General features: G+C 32.6%; 2 protein-coding genes and 1 long non-coding RNA gene across 9 annotated transcripts in view; 2 read left to right on the top strand and 1 right to left on the bottom strand.

The window, feature by feature from the left end:
• LOC148281926 (enkurin domain-containing protein 1-like) overlaps positions 1–24,262 on the bottom strand; it is a 28,103-nt gene that overhangs the window by 846 nt on the left and 2,995 nt on the right. For 3 of the 7 annotated variants that reach the window (XM_088225878.1, XM_088225875.1, XM_088225880.1), the window contains exons 3-4: positions 24,042–24,206; positions 18,134–22,985 (exon numbers count right to left, since the gene is read on the bottom strand). In XM_088225878.1, the coding sequence (XP_088082004.1) occupies positions 22,825–22,985; positions 24,042–24,206 (326 nt within the window). In that variant the 3' untranslated portion in view covers positions 18,134–22,824. Of the gene's footprint in view, positions 1–18,133; positions 22,986–24,041; positions 24,207–24,262 lie in introns of those variants that run through there. The other 4 variants (XM_088225876.1, XM_088225881.1, XR_015822223.1 and 1 more) reach the window with 3 other exon arrangements.
• LOC148281928 (uncharacterized) lies at positions 1,273–7,760 on the top strand. Its single transcript, XR_015822228.1, has 5 exons — positions 1,273–1,411; positions 3,313–3,449; positions 4,265–4,595; positions 6,091–6,293; positions 7,608–7,760. It is a non-coding gene; the product is annotated as an uncharacterized LOC148281928 (long non-coding RNA).
• LOC148281927 (O-acyltransferase like protein-like) lies at positions 8,995–16,403 on the top strand. The gene is made up of 6 exons (XM_088225905.1): positions 8,995–9,167; positions 10,488–10,664; positions 12,742–12,892; positions 13,474–13,657; positions 13,770–13,912; positions 15,339–16,403. Exons 1-6 carry the CDS (start codon positions 9,016–9,018, stop codon positions 15,510–15,512), a joined length of 981 nt encoding a protein of 326 aa, XP_088082031.1. The 5' UTR covers positions 8,995–9,015; the 3' UTR covers positions 15,513–16,403.

The following is a 24,262-nucleotide window of genomic DNA, read 5'->3' as shown; positions in this document are numbered from 1 at the left end:
TTACAATAAAGAATAATATGTTTTTTACCTCAAATTAAAAATGACTTGTCAGTTTCAAAATTCATTTAAAAAAGATAAAAATATGCATACCATTAGATATAATGTATGTAAATTATCCAGTGCGTATACATATTAAGGCTACAGGGAAAGAATAATGTTAATCACTGTTTGATTTTAACAATATTTCATAAACAAACCATCACGCCGTTTCTCCATAGGGGTAGGCAGAGAGGATAGAATGCCATATCACTATGTATTTGCATACAGACCTCGCTTCCTCTGCATTCATATTTTATACTATTAAATGGAAAAACAAACAGAATAAAAATATCACTCTTAAAATATGGCTTACAGGGGGAAAAAAGGTGTAAGTTAGCTTAGAAAATACTAAATATTTTTTAATGCAAACTCATTATAGTTTTAAAAAAGCTCAAGAGTCAGACCGTCTCCTTTTCATATAATTGAGGCTGATATTTACTTACAGATTGAGGACAACTTTTTTATCATAGTTTTATAAGAAAAAATAACATTTTCTAAGCCGACGAAAAAATGATCCTAAATGGATATCTCATCGAAGTCATTATAATAGTTCATGGAAAACAAGAGTTGTGATGAAGAATAAAAAAGGCGTATACTAAAGATGTTGACGTTGGTGCTGGAGAATTCATCTTGCCTAACCAAATATATGAGGATACTAAGAGTTCCCAAAGAAAAATATGAAGATCTTTTGGATTTATCGAAGATTATGTTGAAAAATCTTTAACATAATCTGTAACTAATGACATAAGTACACCAATATTTCCCTGTATTTGCCATACACTCTTTTTTCCCTGAATAATTCGACTTTTTTATTTTTAATTTACATACTGAAATATTTGTATTTTTTGGTCTGAATTTATTTATAGAAAACATGCAGTCTAAAGTACTTAAGTAAAAAATTGTGATGTCATAAACATTATGTTGCAAAATGAGTTATCTCAACTGTTTTCCTGTGGTCTTCATAAGTTATACTGTTTGTTTAAAATATTGCACTGCCTTTATCCAAATTACAATAAAGTGAATACATTTTTTTTTCTATGTCCATCATATCAATAGAATACCGTTTTTGCAAAAAAGACTGAACATTTTGTTGTGTCAATCTCAAATTTGCAGAAATCAAAATGAGAATAAAAATTCTTCGAACTAAAATATTTGTGTTAAGTTGAGATAAAGGGTTAATTAAATGTTTTTTTGTAATTTTCATTAATGAATTAATGATTCATTGAGTCATCGTTCAATTACTACTTTGTAATCGGTATTTTTTAAAACATGTTTGGGTTAGACAAATCTTTGTTTACTATTTTAATTACAATTTTAATATCACTTGTGTTATTAGTGTATAATAAACCACACACAAAACTCCAAGAAAATGGTGAGTAATTATCATGTTTTGTATCAATGTAAATGCTATTTCGAGTTCTGAAAACAAGTTGAGATTTCTACCATGAAAGAAAAAATTCAAACTATAATAGGTATTTAATTTTACAAAGGGAGATGAAATTACTAATTGGAAGGCAGGAGAACAATATTAAAATTTGACTAATTATTATTATTTAAAATATTGAACAATATTATTATTTAATATATACTGAAATTTACTGAGACTTATTTATTTACTAATTCCCACAAGAAGTACTCGACAGCAATCGCTGTTTAGTGTGGCTAGTAAAGCTTCTAACCAACAAATATTTTCAATTATGAGTCGATTGCATATTAGAGGAAATGAGCACATTTGTTAGTATAAAGGCTGTCTGGAGATCGGATATTTACTCAGTGAAAATCAAATGCCTCCTATATAACGCCTGCATAACACCTATTCTCCTCTACGGGTGCGAATCGTGGCACTTCCCTAGGGCCCAAAACAGCATAATACTGAGTTTTGAGAATAGATGTCTCAGAACAATCTTGCATGTGCGATGGTTTGATTTTGTAAGGAATAAAGTAGTAAGAAAACGGATGCAGCGAACTCTAGTGACAACTGTCACCAAGTGAAGGTGACACGGTTGACGGGCCATATACTGCGGATGCCTCCCGAGAGTCTTAGCTGCGCTTGCTTATATTACAAGGCATCAGTTTCTCAACATCCTGGATGACCCTGCTGACTGTTCATCGGCAGTATATGTCAGAGCTACGGGATACAAACCTGATTTGGGAGGATGCACAGGAGCTGGCAGCCGACAAAGATGCCTGGAGGCTCATTGTGGACACCATATGCTCCAACTAGGGAGCGGACATGGAATGACGATGACCTGTCATTGACTGATTTTAGTGGCCACTTTACACACTGTTTGAGCTCTTTAACTTCACAAAAATCAATACACAGAAGAATTGAATAAATACGGATGTTCAAACATAGGGAAAATTGTAAATGTTACACAGTGAGTAAAGTAGCCACTAAAACTAGTCTCGTCCTTGTATCATAATTTTTTTCGAGTCGTCTCTTTGCCAGAAGTAACTGAGAGCACGGACTGAGAACATACCCACCTACCTATAAGTTTAAAAAAACAATAAAAATGTTTTCTTTCCAATTTTGAAAAGATAACTTTTATTTGTAAGTTAATCATGTGATCGTAGAACAATTGACTTTCTTTTTTATTTTTAAGCTAAGCCTCTATTTTGAGGCTTGTCAGCGGGGGGGATAGAGGGGATATGGAAGGAGGTAATAAAAAATACATCACAACACCCAGACCAATTGAGAAAAAATCTTTCTTGGATTTTTTCTGGCATTTGATTTTGAAAATTTATAAAAAGGTTCCAGGTTCGAAAATAATTAAATATCTATAACTAACCCAAGTATCAAATTATATACTTTTTTACTTATCAAGTTGACACAAAGTGTCAAAAACAAAATTTGTCCGCTCTCATGTAAAGTTGAAGAAAATCATATGCGCCGTTGTTCTACAATCATGACAATATTCAAACAATATGTTAGATACTTCCGTGATTAAAATTTTGTTTGTAATATACTGTAAAAGGTTCATTGAAACGTCACTAAATTAAATACGTATTGATTTTTAAGAAAGATTCTTGCATTTCACAGATCAAATAAAATTTGTAAAAATATTTTGGTATTTTAAAATTGATTATTGGTTTTAAATAGACATTTGGTGATGTTGCGATTAAATTATGTATAATATGTTATTTTACTGGAATCTCTTAATTTTAAAATTATTTCATCCACCTTATTATATTTTCGACAAAACATGGAAAGCATATTATTGTGTGATAGTGCTCTGAAGGATTCATCTTATTTAGTCCATTGTCATTGTTAAGGCACTCTGGGGTTCCCTCCTCTCTTCACCCACGACGACTACGATGAATGCATGTCTAATGACCCTGATGCACTGTTCTGTTTAGTGGACATCGAGTTGATTACAGAAGATCCCGGGGAGTTGTGGTATAGAATTAAGGTATTTAAATTGCAACTGATTTATTGCGCTTTTTAATAAATGCAAAATATTGTTATTTTAATGTATAAGAGATCACATATTTAAACCAAAGGTGAAAATGCTGTGAATTATTTAGTAATTTGTTGTAAAATAATGAAGGCGAACACATGATCAAGACACAACTAATTGTAAATGAACTTTTAAAGTGGCTAGCTAAAAAGTACTAAAAAGTGTTATGGGGTAAAAATACAAGAGTTTAGTAAATAGTTTTGTGAAAAGGTTCTTCAGATAAGAATAATTAAATACAATTACACTTATTCAGTTTGGAATTATTTAAATCCTTACTGCTTTTGCACAAATACTTTTAATTTTATAATAAAGATACCAGTCTCGTAAATGTCACAAAAGTGATGAAACTGGTCAGAAGTTATTCCAAATTTGTGGATTTAAGTATGACACGCCTTGTATTTCTATAATAAATTGTTGTTTAGATTTAGTGTTCCTATGCTAGTAGTTTCCAGTGCATTTGATGCAAATTTTGGTTTATATATGCAGCTAACCCAGAGGGTATATAAGTCTCCAAAATAAGTATTTTCTTTCTTTTTGCTTGCCTAACTCCCGAAAAGAATAGTCATGATCAGCAGTCTCCATTTGCTGATCCTTGTAGAATCAGAGCCCTCTTGCTTTTAACTTCTTAGAATAAATCTTTACATAGAAGTCATGCTTTTCTTTATACAGTCCAAAGCTAATAATATTTTATTATTTGTCAGAGTTACCGGTTTCAAGGCAGCCATTTGAAATTGTTAATTAATATTAATTATTATTCATTTTTACAGAACATTAGTTCACAAACCAGTCTGTATTTTCGCCATGACATATTACACCGGGGAGTCTGTGTCTTCGAGAGATGCAACATGTCAGGTATCTCCCCCACAGTATTGCATGCGGATAGCCTAGAACGGCAAGCAGTACTGACTGAGTGGGCTGATAGAGAGATGAAGGAACGATATGGTTTTGGTGGAAAGATCATAAATGTAAATTGCAAAAGTAAACGAGATACATTGATCTCAACCAGACCTCGGAAACTGTATGCGATCTTTATAGGTGCATTGATTCTACTAAATATCATTTCCAGTGTCGTAATAAAAAGTAACGACGGCAAAAAAGGTAAATTTTATTTATTCAAATCTTCAAGTACAAGAATAAAATCACTTTGGTGGGTTTATTGCTAAAAGCAATATCTTCCAATCAAACAAAAAACAGACTGGTTCAAAGGAAAATTTGTTCATAAAAAAATATATCAAATATAATATAAAAACACATAATTACTCTCAAATTACAGCTGTTTTTTAGTGGGCAGAATAGAGCTTGCACATTTAAACTTATAAATAAAAATACATATTTATTTATTTATTCGACGGCTTACGCCTTTAACAAAGTATAAAACAATTGTAATGAAACAAAATACAAAACACCTGTACACGAGTGAAGAAAATATAGATACATAAAATCAACAGAAAATAAAGAAATAACAATAAAATTAAACAAGAAATTATGGCATAGATTATGTAATACACATTATCTGTACGATGAGGAAAGTGGGATCAGGTTTGATCAGGGATCAGTTTGGAAGGAGACTATGAAAAAGAAATAAAAAAGTAATAATAACAGAAAAAAAAGATGGAAGGTAAGGGTTTTAATCATGTTTCAGGCATTTCTTAAAGTGGCCAAAGAAAAAAAAGATGGAAGGTAAGGGTTTTAATCATGTTTAAGGCATTTCTTAAAGTGGCCAAAGAAGGTTAATTTTTTACCAAAATCCAGCACCTTGAACAGAAAGGGAATTTCTGAAGAATGATGTGGTATTTCGAGTAGTAAAAAGTGTTCTCTACTGAGAAGAGCGACGTGATATAATGTATTTTATGGGAATTTTTTTTTCGTCACAAATATGAAAAATATAAACATACAAAATCAATAAAAAGAATAACTCGCTAAACCGCGAGACAGGCGTCAAGCAGTAAGTTTTTCTTTTTTCTCAGAGGAAGCGTTTTAGTTACATAGATTTCTAAATATATTTCATCATTAAAAAATTATATAAAATTGCATATCAAGAAAAATTAAGACAGCAAATGGATATAAATGAAACAGGAAGTAAAATAAAAAATATTTCAAACATTGCATTATTACATAAAAGCCATTCCATTTTATTTTTTTGAAATTGGTGTTTATGCTCAATTTATTCCGGGCAGATAAATAATACAGTTCTGTAAGTGAAATAAAATAGGAACCCTGGATGAGTGTATTCGACTCGATGGCTACTCCCGGGTAAAAATCCCAAAAAAGAAAATCGAGTGGAGATACTTATCTTATCGGCGGACTTCCGCCTCGTAGAAAAGCGGTTGGCACATTTACCTACTATACTCGAGGTACCAGGATCCAGGTTCGATTCCAGGCAGGGCGAACGTGTAATATTGGTTTCAAAGGTGATCCTACACTGCAATTCCATTGTTCGTAGACTGGCACCTGAGGTGTAATACTGATCACCTTACCAACAACAACAGTAATCCAGATATGCTGCAATTGGTGTATCGAGGATAACCATATTTATTATATGTTTGACCATTCTGCTTATTTTCGTAAATTTAGAACGTATTTATATTTCCAGGAGCTTGGTATAATGTTCTCTGGGCATTCAATGTTCCAGCTAACTGGAAAAGATTAGTTCTTGTTCAAACAAAGCCTGGGAAATTTTGGGTTCCAGTCTCGCAGGGGGTGCGTACCTTTATAATGACCGTGTGTATGATTCCATCTCACTATTTCTTGATTCTTCAGAATGCGTACATAGAGGATACAAATTTCATTGAAGAAGTGAGTAATCTATTATCTTATTTTATTTTATAATTAATTATTACATTTAATTATTTTATTCAGTAATTTATTACATTGTTTTTCTATAGTTATACATAAAAACAAAACCATATTCACTAGAATTGTTTAATTTTTTCTTGCATTGTTTTTCTTAGGGCAATTTTCAAATCTAACTTTTATTTCACTATCTATGTAATATTATTATTCTTAAAAGAGAGAATATATATTATTACAAATATCGACTTAGGTCCAAATGCAACTCACGTTTTTATTGTTAAAATGAGGAATACATCAACTTCTGCCAATTTTTCTTATGTGTCTTTGAATTGAATTTCAAATGGCAGTAAAATCAAAATGGCAAAAAACCGTTAGGTTAAAAGTTATTAAACCCCTTTTCCGCAACACAACAGATATAATATGTTTTTTTTTTCTTCAATTTATTTACTTATTATTCATCTTCTTCCGATGCCTTGCTGGGTCCCCCCAACGTTAGCGATTACTGCAGTGAAAACAGTATTATGCAGACTGTTTATTGATGTATTCGCCGTACTGATTCCTGGGAAAAGATGACCAGAGTGGTTTCCCGTTGCCTTCTCTGGTGGGTTTTTCTGTCGGGGTTGCCTTCCCTTAGCTGGTCGGGTCTGGTTTGGTAGCGCCAGAAACTCACCTTTCATCCTTTCTTTATCCGCTGTGATTACACTTTTATGAATGTGATCACACTGTCCAGGGTTCGCGACGTGGTCGCTAACGAGTTGGACTAGCCAGTAGTGTTGCCGGTGGAATGCAACTGGATGTTCACAGAATTTTATCTAGCAAGATGTGACTCACTGCGACCATACTGACAGTCGAACCCCCATTTTTATTACATTGCCCTAATAGTCTGACCTAGGTATATTGTTTTACAATTGATTCAAAATAAATAAAAGCAATACTTAACTTAGACCACTTGAGTCTATTTTAAAGTACTACTAATTTTGGAAGGCACAGATCCTTTCCATTTATAGGTGTTATTATAAACTGTTTATTAATAAACGTTTTATTAATTAAATAGTTATTCCACAAAGTTAATGCCAATTCAATCAATAATATAAAAGCAATGCTCATATATATTTTTTAAATCTTTAATTGGCTCTCCCACAAAATTCACTTTACGGCACATCAGTAATTTAACCTTTTTACAGTCAGTACACATGGATAGTTTAAATATTAGTTTGTATACTACCATGTAATGTAAACTAACTAAATAAATTAATTTAATAAAATAGTACCTACATGATCTTTCTGAATTTTAATAAAACTGGTTTTTTTTTACAGATTTATTCACAGAAACTGACATTTCTAGGGATCCCTGGTGCTGCTGTGGTACAGACATTCTTCTGTGCCACAGGTTATGTATTAACATATAATGTTATGCAGTATTGCAAAAAGAAACCAAATCTTCCAATTCTGAACACAACATGGTCTTATATAGCGCATCGCTGGTTCCGGTGAGGTTTTATTTATTTTTGTTCAAAATTATAAATATCAATGTAAGTATAAATATTATTGTATTTGTGGGATTCCTCAAACAGCTACATGAAGGAAAAGTGATCAGCTTTGCGCTAGAAGTGCCATTTCAAGGACAGCGAAATACTGCTGTGTAAAATCACCTTTTAAACCAATATATCATAGGCGAACTCGTTCCCTGAGAGTAGCTATCATGTGTAAAAAACTCATTCAGGATTCCAATTTTATTTTACGTACTGTATGGGAATACTAACACTACAACCATATTACGGCATGTGAATTTCTGTCTATCTATTCCTCCATCGTAAAATTTCATTCAATGAAGACATCATTCAAATGAATAAACATAAAATATTAGCAATTAAAGTATTATAGCAATTTACATAAAATAGAATCATAATTATTTCACTAATATGTTAGTAATTATAAAAATCAAAAAAGGAAATAAGTAAAGATGAAAAGAAATCAAAAAGAGGAGAATTGAGGGGATGGCCATTCAATGAAAAGGATAACTAATTTAATAGCAGCAGGAGTGGTGTGGAGCAAGTCCAACAGCTCAGCATAATTATTATCTGTTATGTGGATACGTGCCAGGAGAGAATGGTGGGTGAAGTTTGTCCTATTGTCACACTGGAACATGCGTCAGAGTCTGGTGGTCCTTGTGGGTACACGAAAGTTTATCAGGGACAGTAATTTTGGGCAATCTATTATGGTGCATTATCACTTTGTGCATTAGAGTGAGGTCAGCAATTGTCCTTCTGGTGGAGAGCAATGGTAACCTCAACTCAGACATCAAAGTTTGGTAGCAAATTTCATTTATAGGTTTCCCCTTTTTGAACTGTATGCAGCGTAAAAACTTCCGCTGAACTCGTTCTAAGTTAAAAGAGTTGCAGTTGTACGGAGGGCTCCAGACTGACGAAGCATATTCCAGTTGCGATCGAACCAGGGCACAATACAGAGATTGAAAGATTTAAGAAATTGATTGAGAAAAATGTTACAATACAAAAATAAAACAATGTTTTTTATGGAAATTTAAAAAAATACTGGATTAATGACTTCTAATTTCTTGATAAAAGTATAAGACATTTTTTTATTTCTATAATAAATAACAAGCTTCAACTAAGAATTTTAACTTACAAATCACATTTTAGAATGCAGCAAATAAAATATCTTTTTTTTAAGGCTGGTTCCAACTAATGCCGTTGTAATTGGATACATGATATTTTGGCACGAGTCATCTTTACACGGTCCCGTATCTTCCGTTGGAAGGGAAGAAATCTCTTCGTGCTCACAATATTGGTGGACTAATCTTCTTTTCATTTTAAACTTTTTTACTTTTGACACAGTAAACTGTCTACCACAAACATGGTAAGAATATTTTAGATATTTGGCCCTATTCCTTTGCCCATAACCATAATTTCATTTGATTTAGCATTCTTACATTGATTAATCGATAATGTATGTTTAATTTTTTAAAAAGGTAAGACTTTTTAAATAATAGACACTCTTTTATGGATACACCTTTAATTGTCTTTAATTTCTTTAAGACAACAACTAATGACATAAAATTAAGGTAACTGATGACCTGTGAAATATGTAAATAAAATTTTGAACAATTGAATGAATTACAATCCTCCCCAGCACAGGTTTCCCGAGCGAGAAGCACTCTTAAACCAATCAGAAATTATGCAGAGCAAGTTAAATTAATTTTGTATAAAAAAAATATGTCATATCGTATAAATAATAAATAATGCCTGAATCATATTATAAGTACTAAGCAGGACTACAAAATATACCATACAACATCCTTATCCTAAAGATATAATAAAATTGTGACAGTATGATATTAGCCTATTGAACATAAATTTAATATTCATAAATTCAAATGGTCTGATTGCTGCCATGGAAAGTAAATGTATTTTTAATTTTTTAGTTTTTTTTTAATTAAAAATATAGAAACATTTTTTTTTCAGCATTTCTGTCGTCTTTTTTCTGACAATATACAATCCTAGTCTTATTTATATATAATATCCGAGTCCTAAGCTTAGTCAACACGGTTATCACTTCACAGGAGTTTATTCTTGAGACTGCTTGAGACAGCTTGAGACAGCAAACACACCAGGGAAGTTAACATTTATCTTCAATTTTAATTACATATAAAATTAAGTTTTCTGTATGAAACACAGAATATGCATACATTTTTTTCATTTAAACGTGTTCAATTATAGGTTACCGATGAAGATACCTTAAATTTTCTATACTCATTTTTGTACACAAATATCAATTTTTCTTTATAGACAGTCGAAGATAACTCTGTTCACTGTAATCGGGGCCCAGGGCCGCGATTATGAACGGCTATCTTCATCGGTATATACTGAGACGGATAAACTAACATCGATATTTATGTACGAAAGTGTGTTTATTTATATGAAAATTCAAAGTGTCTTCGTTAGTAACAGGTAATTTGAACATGTTTAGAAAAAAAATTGTGAACATATTCTATTTTTCATTCAGAAAATTTAATTTTACTTTGTAGATAAAATTGAAGATAAATTTCTACTTCCCATCAGAATACGTACTCTCAACAAAAGCATTTCAGACCTTGGTATGCCTACTGCCATTGATAGCGAAAAATTGGAGAATCAAAATTGAAGTTCTTTTTGAGACAACTTATATTTTCATCCACAGGTACCTGTCTGTGGAGACGCAACTTTACGGAGCTGGGGTGTTTATTATTTTGCTGACATGGAAGTTTCCTCAGTTTGCCAAGTTTATTCTTGGAGGAACATTTATAGCTGCATTACTGGCACCAGGGATAGTTACGTACGTGTATGGATTACCACCCTTATACACTGTCAATCCGGAGTAAGTTCAAATTCCAAACTCACTTAATGAATGTTTGCTAAGCGAATTGCAAATTTTCCATTTTTTGTATTCCTCATGTATTTTGTATTGCACATGCAAGAAGAACTCTTTGGATACCTCTCTGTGCAAATAAAAACTGATGGGAGAAATGCTAGCTATGAGGATGTATGATGTTTTTACGAAATCACTATCTTCGGATTATTTCCAAGCAAGTGGAAGGAAGGAAATATTGTACCAATTCATAAAAGTGGGAAAAAAAATTGCATCGGGAATAGGGAAATATCACATACTGTAAATACCGATGAAAATACATGAAATGGATTTAGGAAAGTTAATTGTATTTTATAAAATCAATATGGATGTTGAGGAGAAATGTTTTCATAGATGAATTAAAAAAGAAATTATAAAATAAACATCTCCCTAGAAAAACGCAACATGTTTGGCATTGATAATTGTGCTGTCAAGATTCGTGACGATGTTCTTCTTCTTCCAAGTCGGTCCCTCAATGCTGAGGATCGTGATCACCACGAATACTTCTGATTAGTCTGTTCCACTCCAGTCTGTCCTCAGCCCGACGAACTGACTCATCAAATTTTAGCCCCGTAGCCACCTTTATTTGGTCAGTCCATCTATATGGGATTCTACCCCGGCTTCTCCTACCTTCAACTCGGCCAGACCCTTTGAATTCCCGAGAAAACGGTCATTGCATTGGCCACGTCCCTAATATGTCACGATTCATGTTAATTTTTAACTTAGTAACTATTTAAATTTTTATAGAACATCGTCATGGTGGTTTTCTATTTTGCCAAGAAAACCACCATGACTCCTCTCCTTCTGTATTCATAATAAATACGAAAGTGAAATTTATAATTTTACTTTATTATATTGTGTTTATTAAAAAGACCATACGATTTCCATGATAAATAAATCAATAGAAATATTTTTTTATAATATTCTACTTGTGGTTTTATTTTAATTGTAATTTGAAATGAGCTTTTAACTTTAAAGGTGCAATATCTCACAACTAGTGAAATGTTAGTCAACTTGTGCGAGAAACCCGGCAATATGTGGTAATGTTTTTTTATTAATATTCGTTATCAAACAAGTCTAACAGTTTGCCGCAAAATTGCTGAAAAATTACTCTCCCATCTTATTGCAATTTTTTTTTTAAATTTATTACAATTTAAAAAAACCCGTTAGGGTTACATTAAAATTTTATATTGTCGGGTCATTTTATGTCTCGTCTAGTCTAGTTAGTTCAGTCATCATGTGCTTTTTCAGATTGATTTTAAATTTGTCTCCAGTAAAAGTTTTCAAGTAGTAAGGTAGTTCGTTGTAGTGTTTAAGTCCATTATGTAGTATTTTTGACTGTCCTGTGTTTGTCTTTGCTTTTTCAATATGATAGTGTTGTTGTTGTCTGGTGTTATATTTGTGTATGTCAGCATTTTTGACTAATATTATGTCGTCGTCTTGTATGTTTCCCAGTGTTATTTTGTGCACAATTTTTAAGGTCTCAATTTTAGTCAAGTAGTTTATGTCAAACTGGTGTGTTTTTTTGTACAGTTTAGTCGTAGAGGTCAGGTAGGGTAGGTTGTATGTAAGTTTAAGAATTTTATTTTGTTGTCTTTGTATTCTTGTTATGTCTGTCTTGTTACCAGTTCCCCAGAAGGCGATCATGTAACTCAATTTACTTTTGATATAGGCTTCGTACATCATAATTTTTTCCTTTCTCGGTATAAAATCTTTAATTTTGTAGAAGAGGCTATGTAGTGATGCCATTACTTTAGTGAGTCCGTCTATGTGTTTTGTCCATTTTAATTGTCTTTCCATTGTGAGTCCTAGGTAAGTCACATGTTCTAGTTCTTTAAGAGTTTCGTTGTTTATTTTTATGTTCATGTTATGGTTCTTCTTTTGTGTTTCGAAATGTATTATATTGCATTTCTTGGCATTTAGTGTTAAGAAGTTTTTGTATGTACGACATTTATAAGTAGGTATCTTATATATTACATGAATACGCCACATTCATTTTGAAAGTGAACAATTTTGTACCTAACATTTAATTAAAATAACATTTCAGGGCTGTAAGAACAATGATGGTAACAGCAAGCGCATTTCAAAGAATCCATATAGCATTTTTAGGAAACACTGGGAGTTTTGCGGTCGGTCTGCTTGTTGGATATTTGCAAGTATTTATTGCGGAAAACAATATCAAACTCGCCCACAGGAAGGTCAGTATATCGTCGGTGATACTGCAATACTGCTTAGTGCTACTTATCATCGATGGTCCCTAAGAAAAATGTTGTAACCACAAATCAGTCACAATGATTTAATTTCTGCTGTCATCTGTTTAGCACTAGTCATTATAATCAATACCCGAGAATACAGTTTTGTGCGTGAAATAGAATACAAAACCCTGGACAAGAGTTTTCCACTCGACTACTGTCAGGTAAAAACCCTGAAAAAAGAAGTCCACCTTGTAGTGGAATTATTGGCTCATTCACCTACCATGATTGAGGTCCTAGGTTTGATTTCTGGTAGAATGGATGTGAAATATTGGTTTCATAGGTGGTTTTACTGGCACCTGAAGCGTGAGACTGATCACCTCACCTTCCGTGTAACAAACTTGTTATTGTTCCAACAATAAAAAGAAAATCTCTATAGTATTTCAAATTAATTATGAGTCGCAAAATGTTAGAAAATTCATTGGCGAAAATAACTAATTAACACTGACAATACTTTTCTTGCGGACGGTTGAAATAATATTGCAATGACATAATGACCTTAAGTTGAAAATATGAACTGTTTTCAGTGGCTCTCGACTGTTCTGTTGGGAGTTCTGCCAGGAGTACTGATTGTAAACCTTCTGGGGGCATACTTGTCCCTGAATGAACCTAACAGCCTGATTATATCCGCCCTGTATGCCGCTCTTCATAAGCCAATAATTGCCGCCCTGTTTGGAATTTTACTCATTTGCAACTATAGCAAATATGATTGTAACTACCATTTTACCTATTTTTCTGGCTAACATGACGTGGTTTATATATTATTTTTGTATGAAAAGATAAAACAGTTTGAATGATTTTGTGATTTTATTTGACTTTGCAGTAGGAATATTCAAGTATTTGGAAGCCCCCATATTCGATGTTCTCGGAAGACTTCTGTACACTGTCCACATCAGTCACTTTGCTGTTATCGTGTTCCTCATATCAATATTAGAATCACCAATTACATCTACATTAACAACAACGGTAAGTACTCAATTTAATGCAATCTTAACTCTTTGCACTTGAAAGGTTTATTTTTGTAAATACCACGAGCTCGGGGCATTTTTTAAGGAAAAAAAAAACATTTACATTGAAATTAAATACAATTTATAAAAATAAAAATGAATGGATGAAGGAACTGATAAAAGTGAACTTGCGAAGGTTTGCTTTCGACCTAATAAAGTTCAGCCGAGATCAAGTGAGGGTTATCATTAGAGCCCTTACAAGGTAATGCAGATTGAACAAACACCTTGCTAGAATGAACCTTTCCGAAACTTCTAGATGTAGGTTCTGCAGTGCAGATGAGGAAACACCTATACACATTCTATGTGAATGTGATGCTTTACTTCATAAAAGAAGCCACATCTTCTGGGGACCACTGGTTCATCCCGAGGATGTTAAAGAGCTAAACCCCTACATAATAGCCCGATACTTTACGGTTCTGGGCTTAGCAAAATGATAACTCTCGCTTTCCACGCAGTAGCCAGGCTCTTCAAAGACCTGGACTTGAAGGGCGAGAACTATTCACGGGGACCCGTCACAACAGATCTTCACAAGTCGCAGTGATGTCAGGAGCTTGTATAGCACTGACCCTCACCTTAAAGAATGAGAATGGCGTATTAGATAGAGATTACCCAAACTCCTAGGTTATGCCAAATTTTATAAAACAAAAATATTAAAATCAATTGGATAATGCAGTTTCTAACTTCGAATGCTCATATCTCTAAACTGTGTTTATTGACTCATTTGTGCGAAACGATTTCATTATACACTTCCTCAAGTGTGATCATTAATCAGATTGTTAAATATATCTGCAGAACTTACCTATCTTTCAGCGGTATGTACAACTTTTTACACTGGAGCAGGATAATTCCATCACATATTGATTACATATTTATATGCAAAATCATTCTGATACTAAAACTTTTCATTCATTTGCACCTGAACGCTACTGTATCAATGTCGAATATGAACGACTTATTTCTTAATCGAATTCCATAGAATTTTGACTTTCAAATCACTTTTACAAAGAGTAATCAGAGATAATGTAGAGCTATGAGAGTAATTACATATCCGTGGAACTTCTGTATAATAAACATTGGCAATGAACTTTTGCTTGCGAGTTTGACAGAATTACTATCGCCATCTATTGTTTTTTTTAAGAAGTGAATCATGGTCAAAATAGTGTAGGTTTCACGGCGAATAAACCAATCAGTGATACGCCCTGTAAATGCGTAGTCTTCCATTTCCCCTCCTCCGTTTGTTGTGATATAATCCCTCGGGTTAAATCCAGAAATTATTGTCTACAAAAGTTTCAACACTTAAAAATTTACAATGATCTATGTTGTTTCACAAATATTTGCAGAGCCTTTTGACTTCGTATTTACTAATTATTAATATTTATTTCCAGGGAATATTTCCAGTACTATCCATTATAGTTTCATACCTCGTGGCATTCATCTTAAGTCTACTGATAGAACTACCATTTAGTAATTTACAGAACCTCTTTTGTCAGCAGAGAAATAATCGCAGAGAAAAAGAAGCAATCAGAGTTGATAAAAAATTAGCCAACAAAGCTATCTAACTGACTTCCACGAGTATTTATTTGATATTTTCCAAACTTGTGAATCTAGATTTTGGACAATTTTGTAATGCATACAACAAAAGTAGGATTTCCTTTTAGAACACTATTACTTCAAACATCACACCATTTCCTAGTAAGAGTAGGCTGAGAGGATGAAATGCCACATGTGTCTATCCTGACATGCATTCTTCCAGCCTCTTATATAAAAAGTATTTTTTATACGAACTGATTATAGATTATAGAGCTTTTAAATTGTAAATTAATATTAAACTATAATTTCACAAACCTGTATACATAAACACTGGAGGTATTAAAGATAGCAAAATTTAAAACTACACTTAGTTAAAAGACATACAAACTTGGGCATCAGAATTCAGAATGCTTTGCATTTGAATATTCTACAGTAGAACTCCGTTTATCCGAACTCCAGTCATCCGGATAGACAAATATCCAAATCATTATCAGATGAAGAATAAAGATGTTATTCATTTTACTTTAATTGTGCAATTAACTTTGCGGGATATGTTTAAAGTTTTTTATGTAATTCAAATTCGCCGTATTATTTCAAAAGCAATAAAATCTGGCACTCATTAATCCGGACAATTGAGGACCGTTTTCACAAAGTGAAATTTCTATAAAAAAAACCAAACGCGTTTTTTTATTGAAATGGGTTCTTCTATGTGAGCTTTATAGATTGGTGAAATAAAACTTTAACAAAACGATATGTATGCGAAGTTGTAGCGGTTCAAATATTATGAATTTTAACAAAACGAAATAACTACACTACATAGAGTTTTCACGAAGCAAAATATCTACATATTTTTTTGGGGTGTTAAGTTTTTTAAAATCGAAAAAAATCACAAACAAAACATGATTTCGGCCAAGAAAAAAGAAGTATAATAATAATAAAATAATATTATTTAAAATGTATTTTGTTATCACTTTATTTGTGCTAATATGTATGTAAAAAACATATAGGAGGTAAATACCTAAATGTGTATATTTACATAGGTACTTAGATATGTCAGTAGACATATAATTTTACAAAAAATCAGTTTAAAATGATTTCATGCAAAAGTAAACTTATTTAATTCCCAACATAAATCAATTTTCCATACATTCCTATCACAAAAATATGTAGATATTTATTTTTTGTGAAAATTCGTGAATTTAGAACATTTTTATAAATAATTTTACTGATTCTACATTGTTGATTTTTAGTGCATGTGTAAGGATTTTATATATCTATAAAATGTAATTGTTATTTTATTTAAAATCGTAATAGTTTTATTTTTAACATGAAAAAATCATTTCCCGAAAAATTTACATTTTGTAGATATTTCGCTTTGTTAAAACGGTCTTCAATTGGAATTTTACTGTGTTCTTAAAAAACACAGAAACTCTAAAAGGTATAAAATAAATTCTTAAAGAAAGAGAAAAATGCAACCACATTTGAAGTGTTAATCACATTTATTTTAATCAATTTTTTTTCCAAAATATAGCATGTGCTCAGGGCCGCGATTATTTTCATCGGTATATACTCAGATGGTATAAACTAATATCGAAATTTATGTACGAAAGTGTGTAAATTTGTACAAAAATTCAAAATCTTCGTCGGTAACTGAACATGTTTAGAAAAAAAAAATCTAAACATATTCTATTTTTCATACAGAAAACTTAATTTTACTTTGTAGATAAAATTGAAGATAAATTTCAACTTCCCATTGTAATCGGGGCCCAGGTGTATATATAGGTAATATCATAATTAATGAAACCTGACCGTGTTTTGTAAAAAATAAACAAAAATGCACTAATGAAACCCCTTTTCAACCAGAGTTGTTTTCAAACAACACAAACTTTGAAAACTATTTGCAAAGTAAATACTGACTTACTTACTTGTAGCTTTTTTAGAATGGATTTAGTGAATCTTTTTTGGCAACACAAATTTTTTTTGGTTTGTTGGGTTTACTGCGAGCAAATTTTATACCATAAACAATCTGCCATTTTCGCGTCATCAAAAGTTCTGTCATCCGTGGCAGCTGAGTTCACCGGTCATTTAAAAAAAAAAAAAAACATATTTTTTGTAAGTTTATATAAATGTATTTATAATAATAGCTACTGTTTATTTCAGTTTTGTTCATGTATCATGTAAAAATAAAATACATTTATAAGGGTAGAAAAATGTTTCGTATCTTCAAACTGATCTTTTTCAACAGGTTTTGTACCCCTCGCAACCGCAGTTGTTTTTAAACAATGCTATCCTAAATATTTGTAAAAAAAAAAACATGTTTTTTTAGAAAATTTAAAAGGATAATTACATGTGTTGAATGTTAAGTAATTTTTTAAAAAGTAAAACATTCGATGAGAAGGGATTTATTGCAAAATTCAATGCTTTGATGTGAGACTGGAGTGTTCTCTATAGAGGCTACTCTAGTTTGACTGAATTAAATTAATTTAATTGCCTTTTGAGTGGGTGCGTAAGCATTGGATGTGATATGGGTATTTCATGTACAAACCTCCTGTTACTTGCAATGGTCAATGATTATACATTTTTAATGGACTGTTGCAGTGTTAAATTTTGTGTATCTACATAAAAGCTATGTAAAAATTAATAAAAAGTCTTTTAATACATGTCTTTATTTATTTTGTACAATTTGGTGTTATTCTCTACAATTCATCATTTGCTTTCTTATATCATACATTACACATTCTATTGAATATCTCTACGCTAGTTGATTTATACATAATGAATATTAATAATACCATTCAGAAAGGCACAATGGGAAGGCACTTTATGAAATACCAGTTATGAGTTTACCAAACATTGAATATAATAGATAACCTATAGGAAAACACGCGACGTTACTGTGGTCAAGCTATTTTCAAATTTCAAATTGTTCAAGCAAAAAACATAATTAACTAGAAACAGTATTTGCACCACAGAATGAAACATGTAAACATGACAAATATCAACTAGTTTGGAAGGGTTGCAATATTTAGACCTGGAGCCAAAGAAAGAGGGGTTAGTATTTTATCCCTCATATTATGCGATAGCAGAAGCAAAGAAGAAATGTTATCCTGCTAATATTAAGATAACTGAAAACAAGGCTGTGGTAACACTGCTGGATTTTCTTGTACATACTACACAATATCTAGTACAAGTACAGGCTGATCTAATACTACAGAACATTTCAAAGGACTGTGATACGAAATCGATGTGGTGGATACAGTATATATCATAAACAAAATTTTGCCAATAATTCTGAATATGCAGATTCCAATATAATTTTATGTACGATTGATTGACTAAATATGTGTGAATCAAATGGTGATACCAAAAAAATACATTGGGATGATAAACAACTAATTGAAAGAGTATCCCAGTACCCTAAGACACGAATCATAATGTCAGATCAGAATATGCCTCAATATCCTAAGACATGAATCATAATGTCAGATTAGAATATGCGAAAAATTTTATTTTCTCCAAAAAATACAGTAAGAAACAAGGAAACTATTTGTTAATTTTGAGCGCATAGCTACCATAGAATGGGGTGATTATTATATTGATAATACTCGTAGCTACATGAAAGTGGTAATCATCATTTTTAACAAGTTATAGCTGCCTAACATTCCTGTCATATTAAAACATAATGTCTGTCAAAATTAGTGCCATTGTGTATTAAGCACTTATAATGAAAATAATGTGTTATGTTTTTCACAGCTGCAAGAGGATACGTAAAATTACATGTTTTTCAAAATGACGAGAGGTCGTATGCAGATAAAGAAAAATGTTGTCCCAAGCAAATTTGACGGCCAGGACAAATTACCTGCAGAAAAGAAGAGAGGTGAGAAAAGGGCCAGGATAAGAGACTCGTGTTATTTTTATTCACCGCAGTAAATTTCTTTATCTTTAATACTTAATACTTAATTCATTTTCTTTTATTCTGTTTTATTTTTAGTCCATTTTAAATTCAGTAAATAAATAACCAATAATTTAGCTTCTTGTTTTTTAAGTAGGTACTGTCAGTAAATTTTTGCTTATTTTCTTTTTTTCTTTCTTACTGTCGGTCGGCCGGATTGTGCATACCCGCTTAACTTAAACCCCCTTTTTTTCTTTTTAATTTTGGGTTTGTAGAATGGTTCTTAGAACCCCTCCACGGAAAACTCGAAAAGATCCTCCTGACAAATAGCGGAAACATTAAAAGGTCTATCAAAACAGAAATTCGCGACTGCCTCGAAGTTATCCTTTTTGCAAATACTGCTATTGCCGCTGAAGCTTCGGCGACGAAAATTTACTTTGACGCAGAGTCTCTTAAAGCCCAATGTTTGTATACTGAGCAGGCTCTAGTACAAGAAATTAAGCATAGTGAAGCCTTGACCTCATTTAAAGCACAGGTTACTATGCCCCAAAGCTCTTCATTATCTCCTGCTATCACATCCTCGGCCATAAGCTATGCTCACATTGCAGCAACCAATGCTAAGCCAAAAAGCAGACTTTTTATCGAGCCTCAAGTTATAAAACCCAATTTTTTGCTATATATATAGTTTGCTCAGAATAAAGTAAATAATTAATAAATCAAATACCTAGCATATCAATAGTCAATTCAGGCTCTGACATGCGGATCATCGAGTTTTTCCGAAGGTATATTGGCTTTGATAAAGGTTTCAGTCGTGTCTTTAGCCAATTCCGTAACAGCGTCCTGTCTTCTGGTTACATCTTTTATTTATAAGATTGCTTTGAAGTGCAAGCTGAATTCTTCTTGTCATTTTTCCTATGTTTCACACCATGAATATGTTTTTCACAAGAATCCTTTCATTCCCAAGATATCGTCATATTCAGCAGAACCGGCACATACGCCACATACAAAACAAATTTGACAGTTATGAAAACAAATATGGCCTCCAATTCGAATCAAGCCAAGATTCCATAGAATGACGCAGATAAACGAGTGTGAAGTTAGCAACTTAAATATTCTTCGAAATATTTTATGGCTGTTCAAAGCTTGCTAAGCTTGTTATTTACAAAAACACCGAATTTCACATTATTTTCAAAAAACACTAAATTTTGCATTATTTGCGTAAAAATGCAAAATTTCGCATTATTTTTCATTTTATCGCATTCGCGAAATTTTCCCGTCTCTAGGTAATAGGTGTAACTGTAGACAAGAATCTCAACTGGTCACTTTCATGTAGATAACGTCTGCAAGAAGGCTGCCAATCTTTCTGGAATGCTTGAGAGCAGCAAAACCAACATGGGGGTGCTCTCCTGCGGTAATGCAGCAAATATATTATGGTGCTATTGACCCTCTTGTTACATATACGGTCAGCTTATGGGGTGAAGCAGTAAAAAAGAAATGCAATGAGAAAAACTTGACAGCTTACAAAGACAATTTGCCATAAGATCTTGTAGAGGATACAGAACTCACTCATCTCAGCTCAAGCCCTAACAGGGTTTACACCGTTAGACCTTAAAATTCAAGAAAGGAAGGACATTTATAATGTCAAGAAATTTGGTAAGCTGTATTCCATTCCAGATGATCGCAAGTATCAAGGAACTGCAAACTATTTCGATTTACCTCACCCGTGCGAAAGAATTCCCGAACGTATACTTTTACTTGACAAAGATATACCTCCTCATGCTCCCAATGAAATAAGAATATTTACGGATGGTAGCCAGCTCGAGCAAAGTGGGAGCGGCATTCGTTCCTTTTGAGAGTGATAAAGAATTACTAGGCAGAACATTTAAATTAAATAATTTCTGTTCAGTTTTTCAGGCTGAACTACTCGCAATACGAGAAGCTCTCGAATGGAAGAACTCAAATATTGCAAAAATATTATCAGATTGTCGTTCGGGCGTTCAAGCTATAACTGATACTCGGTCGGTAAATCCACTAATTGTAGATATTGTAGAGTAAAAGTAAGCATCTAAAAATAAGAGGGAAGATCATTTAAATTTGCTGGATAAGAGGATATGCTGGTATCATAGGAAATGAGAGAGCGGATGAACGAGCAAGAGCCGCAACTTGTAAAAGAACGGCACCTGTCTTCTCAGAATTTCCCCTTAGATTTGCTAAACGCTGTATAAAACAAAATACGCAGCAGGGTTGGGAGGATCATTACCGCGCTTCTTCTACAGGTAAAATCACTAAAATGTTTTTCCCAATGCTGGCTGATGCAGCAAACTTCCGCCATCATCACCAAAGTACTTTCTAAACAACCCAAATTTTTACCGGACACGGAGCTATGAGAAGTTATCTATATAGGTTTAAATTAAGGAATGATGACTAATGTCCATGCGATGATATTTCTTCACAGAGTAACGAACATCTGTTATTTCAGTGCCCATTTTTCAGTTTACAACGCCATAATCTTGAACCAGACTGCAGGAAAGATGGAATATCCTTAACAGATATCCACACTGTAGTTAAAAAGTAGTTATCACGCGCCACTGTTCTTGAACATGACACGTAAGGCTACTAAATACAGGGGTCCAAAGATATATAAAAAAAAATACAAATCAAAAAGTTGTATCTGCCAATTAGTATTTATTTCTATGCAAAAATATTTTAACTCCATGACCAATTTTTTTTTTTAATTACTGTACACTATGCAATTTGGGCAAAATGCACATGCGAAACCCTAAAATGGCAATGGGCAGGCCGCGCACCCAGAAGCTTGAACGAGAAATGGACAAAAAGCCTGTTGACTAGGAGACCACGACTAATGGAGTCTGCAGTCTGCACAGGACCGGGCGACACGGAGGCAAATGGAGGAGGCCTTTGTCCAGGAGTGGGCAGAAACAGGCTGAGAAAGTAGATAAAGAAGATGCAATTCGGGAAAAAACTCTTTCGATTTACTAAGAAAATTTAAAAAAGAAAATCTAATTTTCCAAGGTTTGCAAACTTTCAATGTCAATGATTTCAAAATTGTGGAGATACAATATTTTAGTTTTAAGCCATCGCTATAGACATATCACTTTAGGAGCAAATTATAACTGTGACTTGTAATAGTGCTGGAGATACCATTAAGTATGGATAAAATGAAAATATTTTTTAAAATCCATCATAAAAGTGGACATAACAAAACATTGTCAATTTTGGAGTTATTGTGTATTATACTGAACCACTACAGAAATAATTATAGCAAAAAGGACAGTATTTTGTCAGCTTATTCATTTCAATTTAGTGATTTTACGCAGTTAAATTATAAATCATGGAAAATAACAAAGTTAGTGCTTCAAATATTAATTTTATCAAATAAATACTTACTACTAAGGCACAGATATGTACAATCTAACTTATTGTGTTTTTTATACTTGAATGTTGACATAGACTTTTGGTCGGGAGAATACTTTAATTCCATCTTCCAGTTTTTGAAGTTCCTTGTCCAGCTGCATTTTGCGATTTCTCATCCTCAGTGTATCTGAACGAACTGGCATTCTGTTCAGTTCCCTTACAAATTCCGAAAACTCTGAAATTCGATAAAACAAATAGTTTTATTGACAATATTCTGACTATTTCCAAATGTTTGTAGAAAAGTACTGGATTTTACCCCCCGGGAGATTACCAAAATTGATCATTTCAACGGAGAAAAATCAATAGATGGAAGAATAATAGAACCATGGATGTTTTAATGTAGGCAGAAAAGTCAAAGAAAGTGTTTCAGATTACTTCTCTATTTTATCGCTGTATAGAAGCTTGTGTACACAATGTGTTGGATGAAAGGGTGAAATTTTTATTATGTTCGATATTTTATGTGGTAAAACCTAACACGCCACATATAATGTTTTTTGGCTCTTATTATGTAAGTAATTATATTATTCATGTTCAATATGTAGCACCAACCACACACTCATTCATTATAGTGTTTATGGTTTGCATGTAATGTTATGACATTTTGCTATCCCGGCTGTTGATCGTGTAACTCTATTCCAGTTTTCTTGACTGCTTTTATTTATTTTCCTTATAGTTTTGTGTCGGGTCTTTAATAAAAACGATTTAATTCATTGAATAGAACGATAATGATAGGGATAGAATGGAGAATGTTACATGGTGTAAATAAACTTTATATACCTTTATTTGTACAAAATACACATATGTGCGTAAATATATATGCACATTGGCGGGTTTATTGCCAAATGGCAATTTCTACCGACCACCCAATAAATTAAAAAATGATTTTTATGTAGTTTTACTTTTAAAAATATAATAAGTAAAAATAGTAAGTAGTAAGTATATCTGCGTATTTATTTGAGAATTTTAACATACTTATTACGTACAGTCCGTTCAAAATATTTAACAGCCTTTGTTTAGGTGTCCGTAAGAGAAAGTTTACACGTACCAAAAATAAAAATTGTATGTTCACTTGGTTCACCGACAGACACTAACACATTAATATCGATTAACATTCAATGCACTACTATAATTACTTTTATTCAAATTGACTCGAGTCCATTTGAATCATAAAAACTGATGTTTTTTAATGGTTTTAATGGTTTTTTTTTTAGGCATGTTTTTTTATACTCACTTCCTCTAAGAATTTGAAGAGTTTCAAGTCTTTCTGTTTCTGGCAGTGCAACGTGTCCCGGTGGACATTGATGATCTACTTTCTGCAACGCCTCCTGTTCCCGTTTCTGATCATTTCTCTGTTTTATTTCTTTTATATACTTCGGAACTACTCCCTTTTGATAACCTGGAGGCAGTTAAACAACTTAGGGTCGTTTGTTTGAAATCAGTTAAAAATGTAGT

Source organism: Micrasema longulum, unplaced genomic scaffold (assembly GCF_059751315.1).
Source record: "Micrasema longulum isolate JH-2025_06_02 unplaced genomic scaffold, ASM5975131v1 h1tg000394l, whole genome shotgun sequence".
Classification (NCBI taxonomy): domain Eukaryota; kingdom Metazoa; phylum Arthropoda; class Insecta; order Trichoptera; family Brachycentridae; genus Micrasema; species Micrasema longulum.
Note: the sequence above shows the minus strand (reverse complement) of the source record. Positions and strands in the feature narration are given on the sequence as shown.

What these genes read in the sequence shown, in the direction of transcription:
- LOC148281927 (XM_088225905.1), top strand. Translation starts at nt 9,016, where the DNA reads ATGATATTTTGGCACGAGTCATCTTTACACGGTCCCGTATCTTCCGTT. An exon ending in AACTGTCTACCACAAACATG is followed by an intron (nt 9,168 to 10,487) that starts GTAAGAATATTT and finishes TTTCATCCACAG; the next exon opens with GTACCTGTCTGTGGAGACGC. An exon ending in CAACTATAGCAAATATGATT is followed by an intron (nt 13,658 to 13,769) that starts GTAACTACCATT and finishes TTGACTTTGCAG; the next exon opens with TAGGAATATTCAAGTATTTG.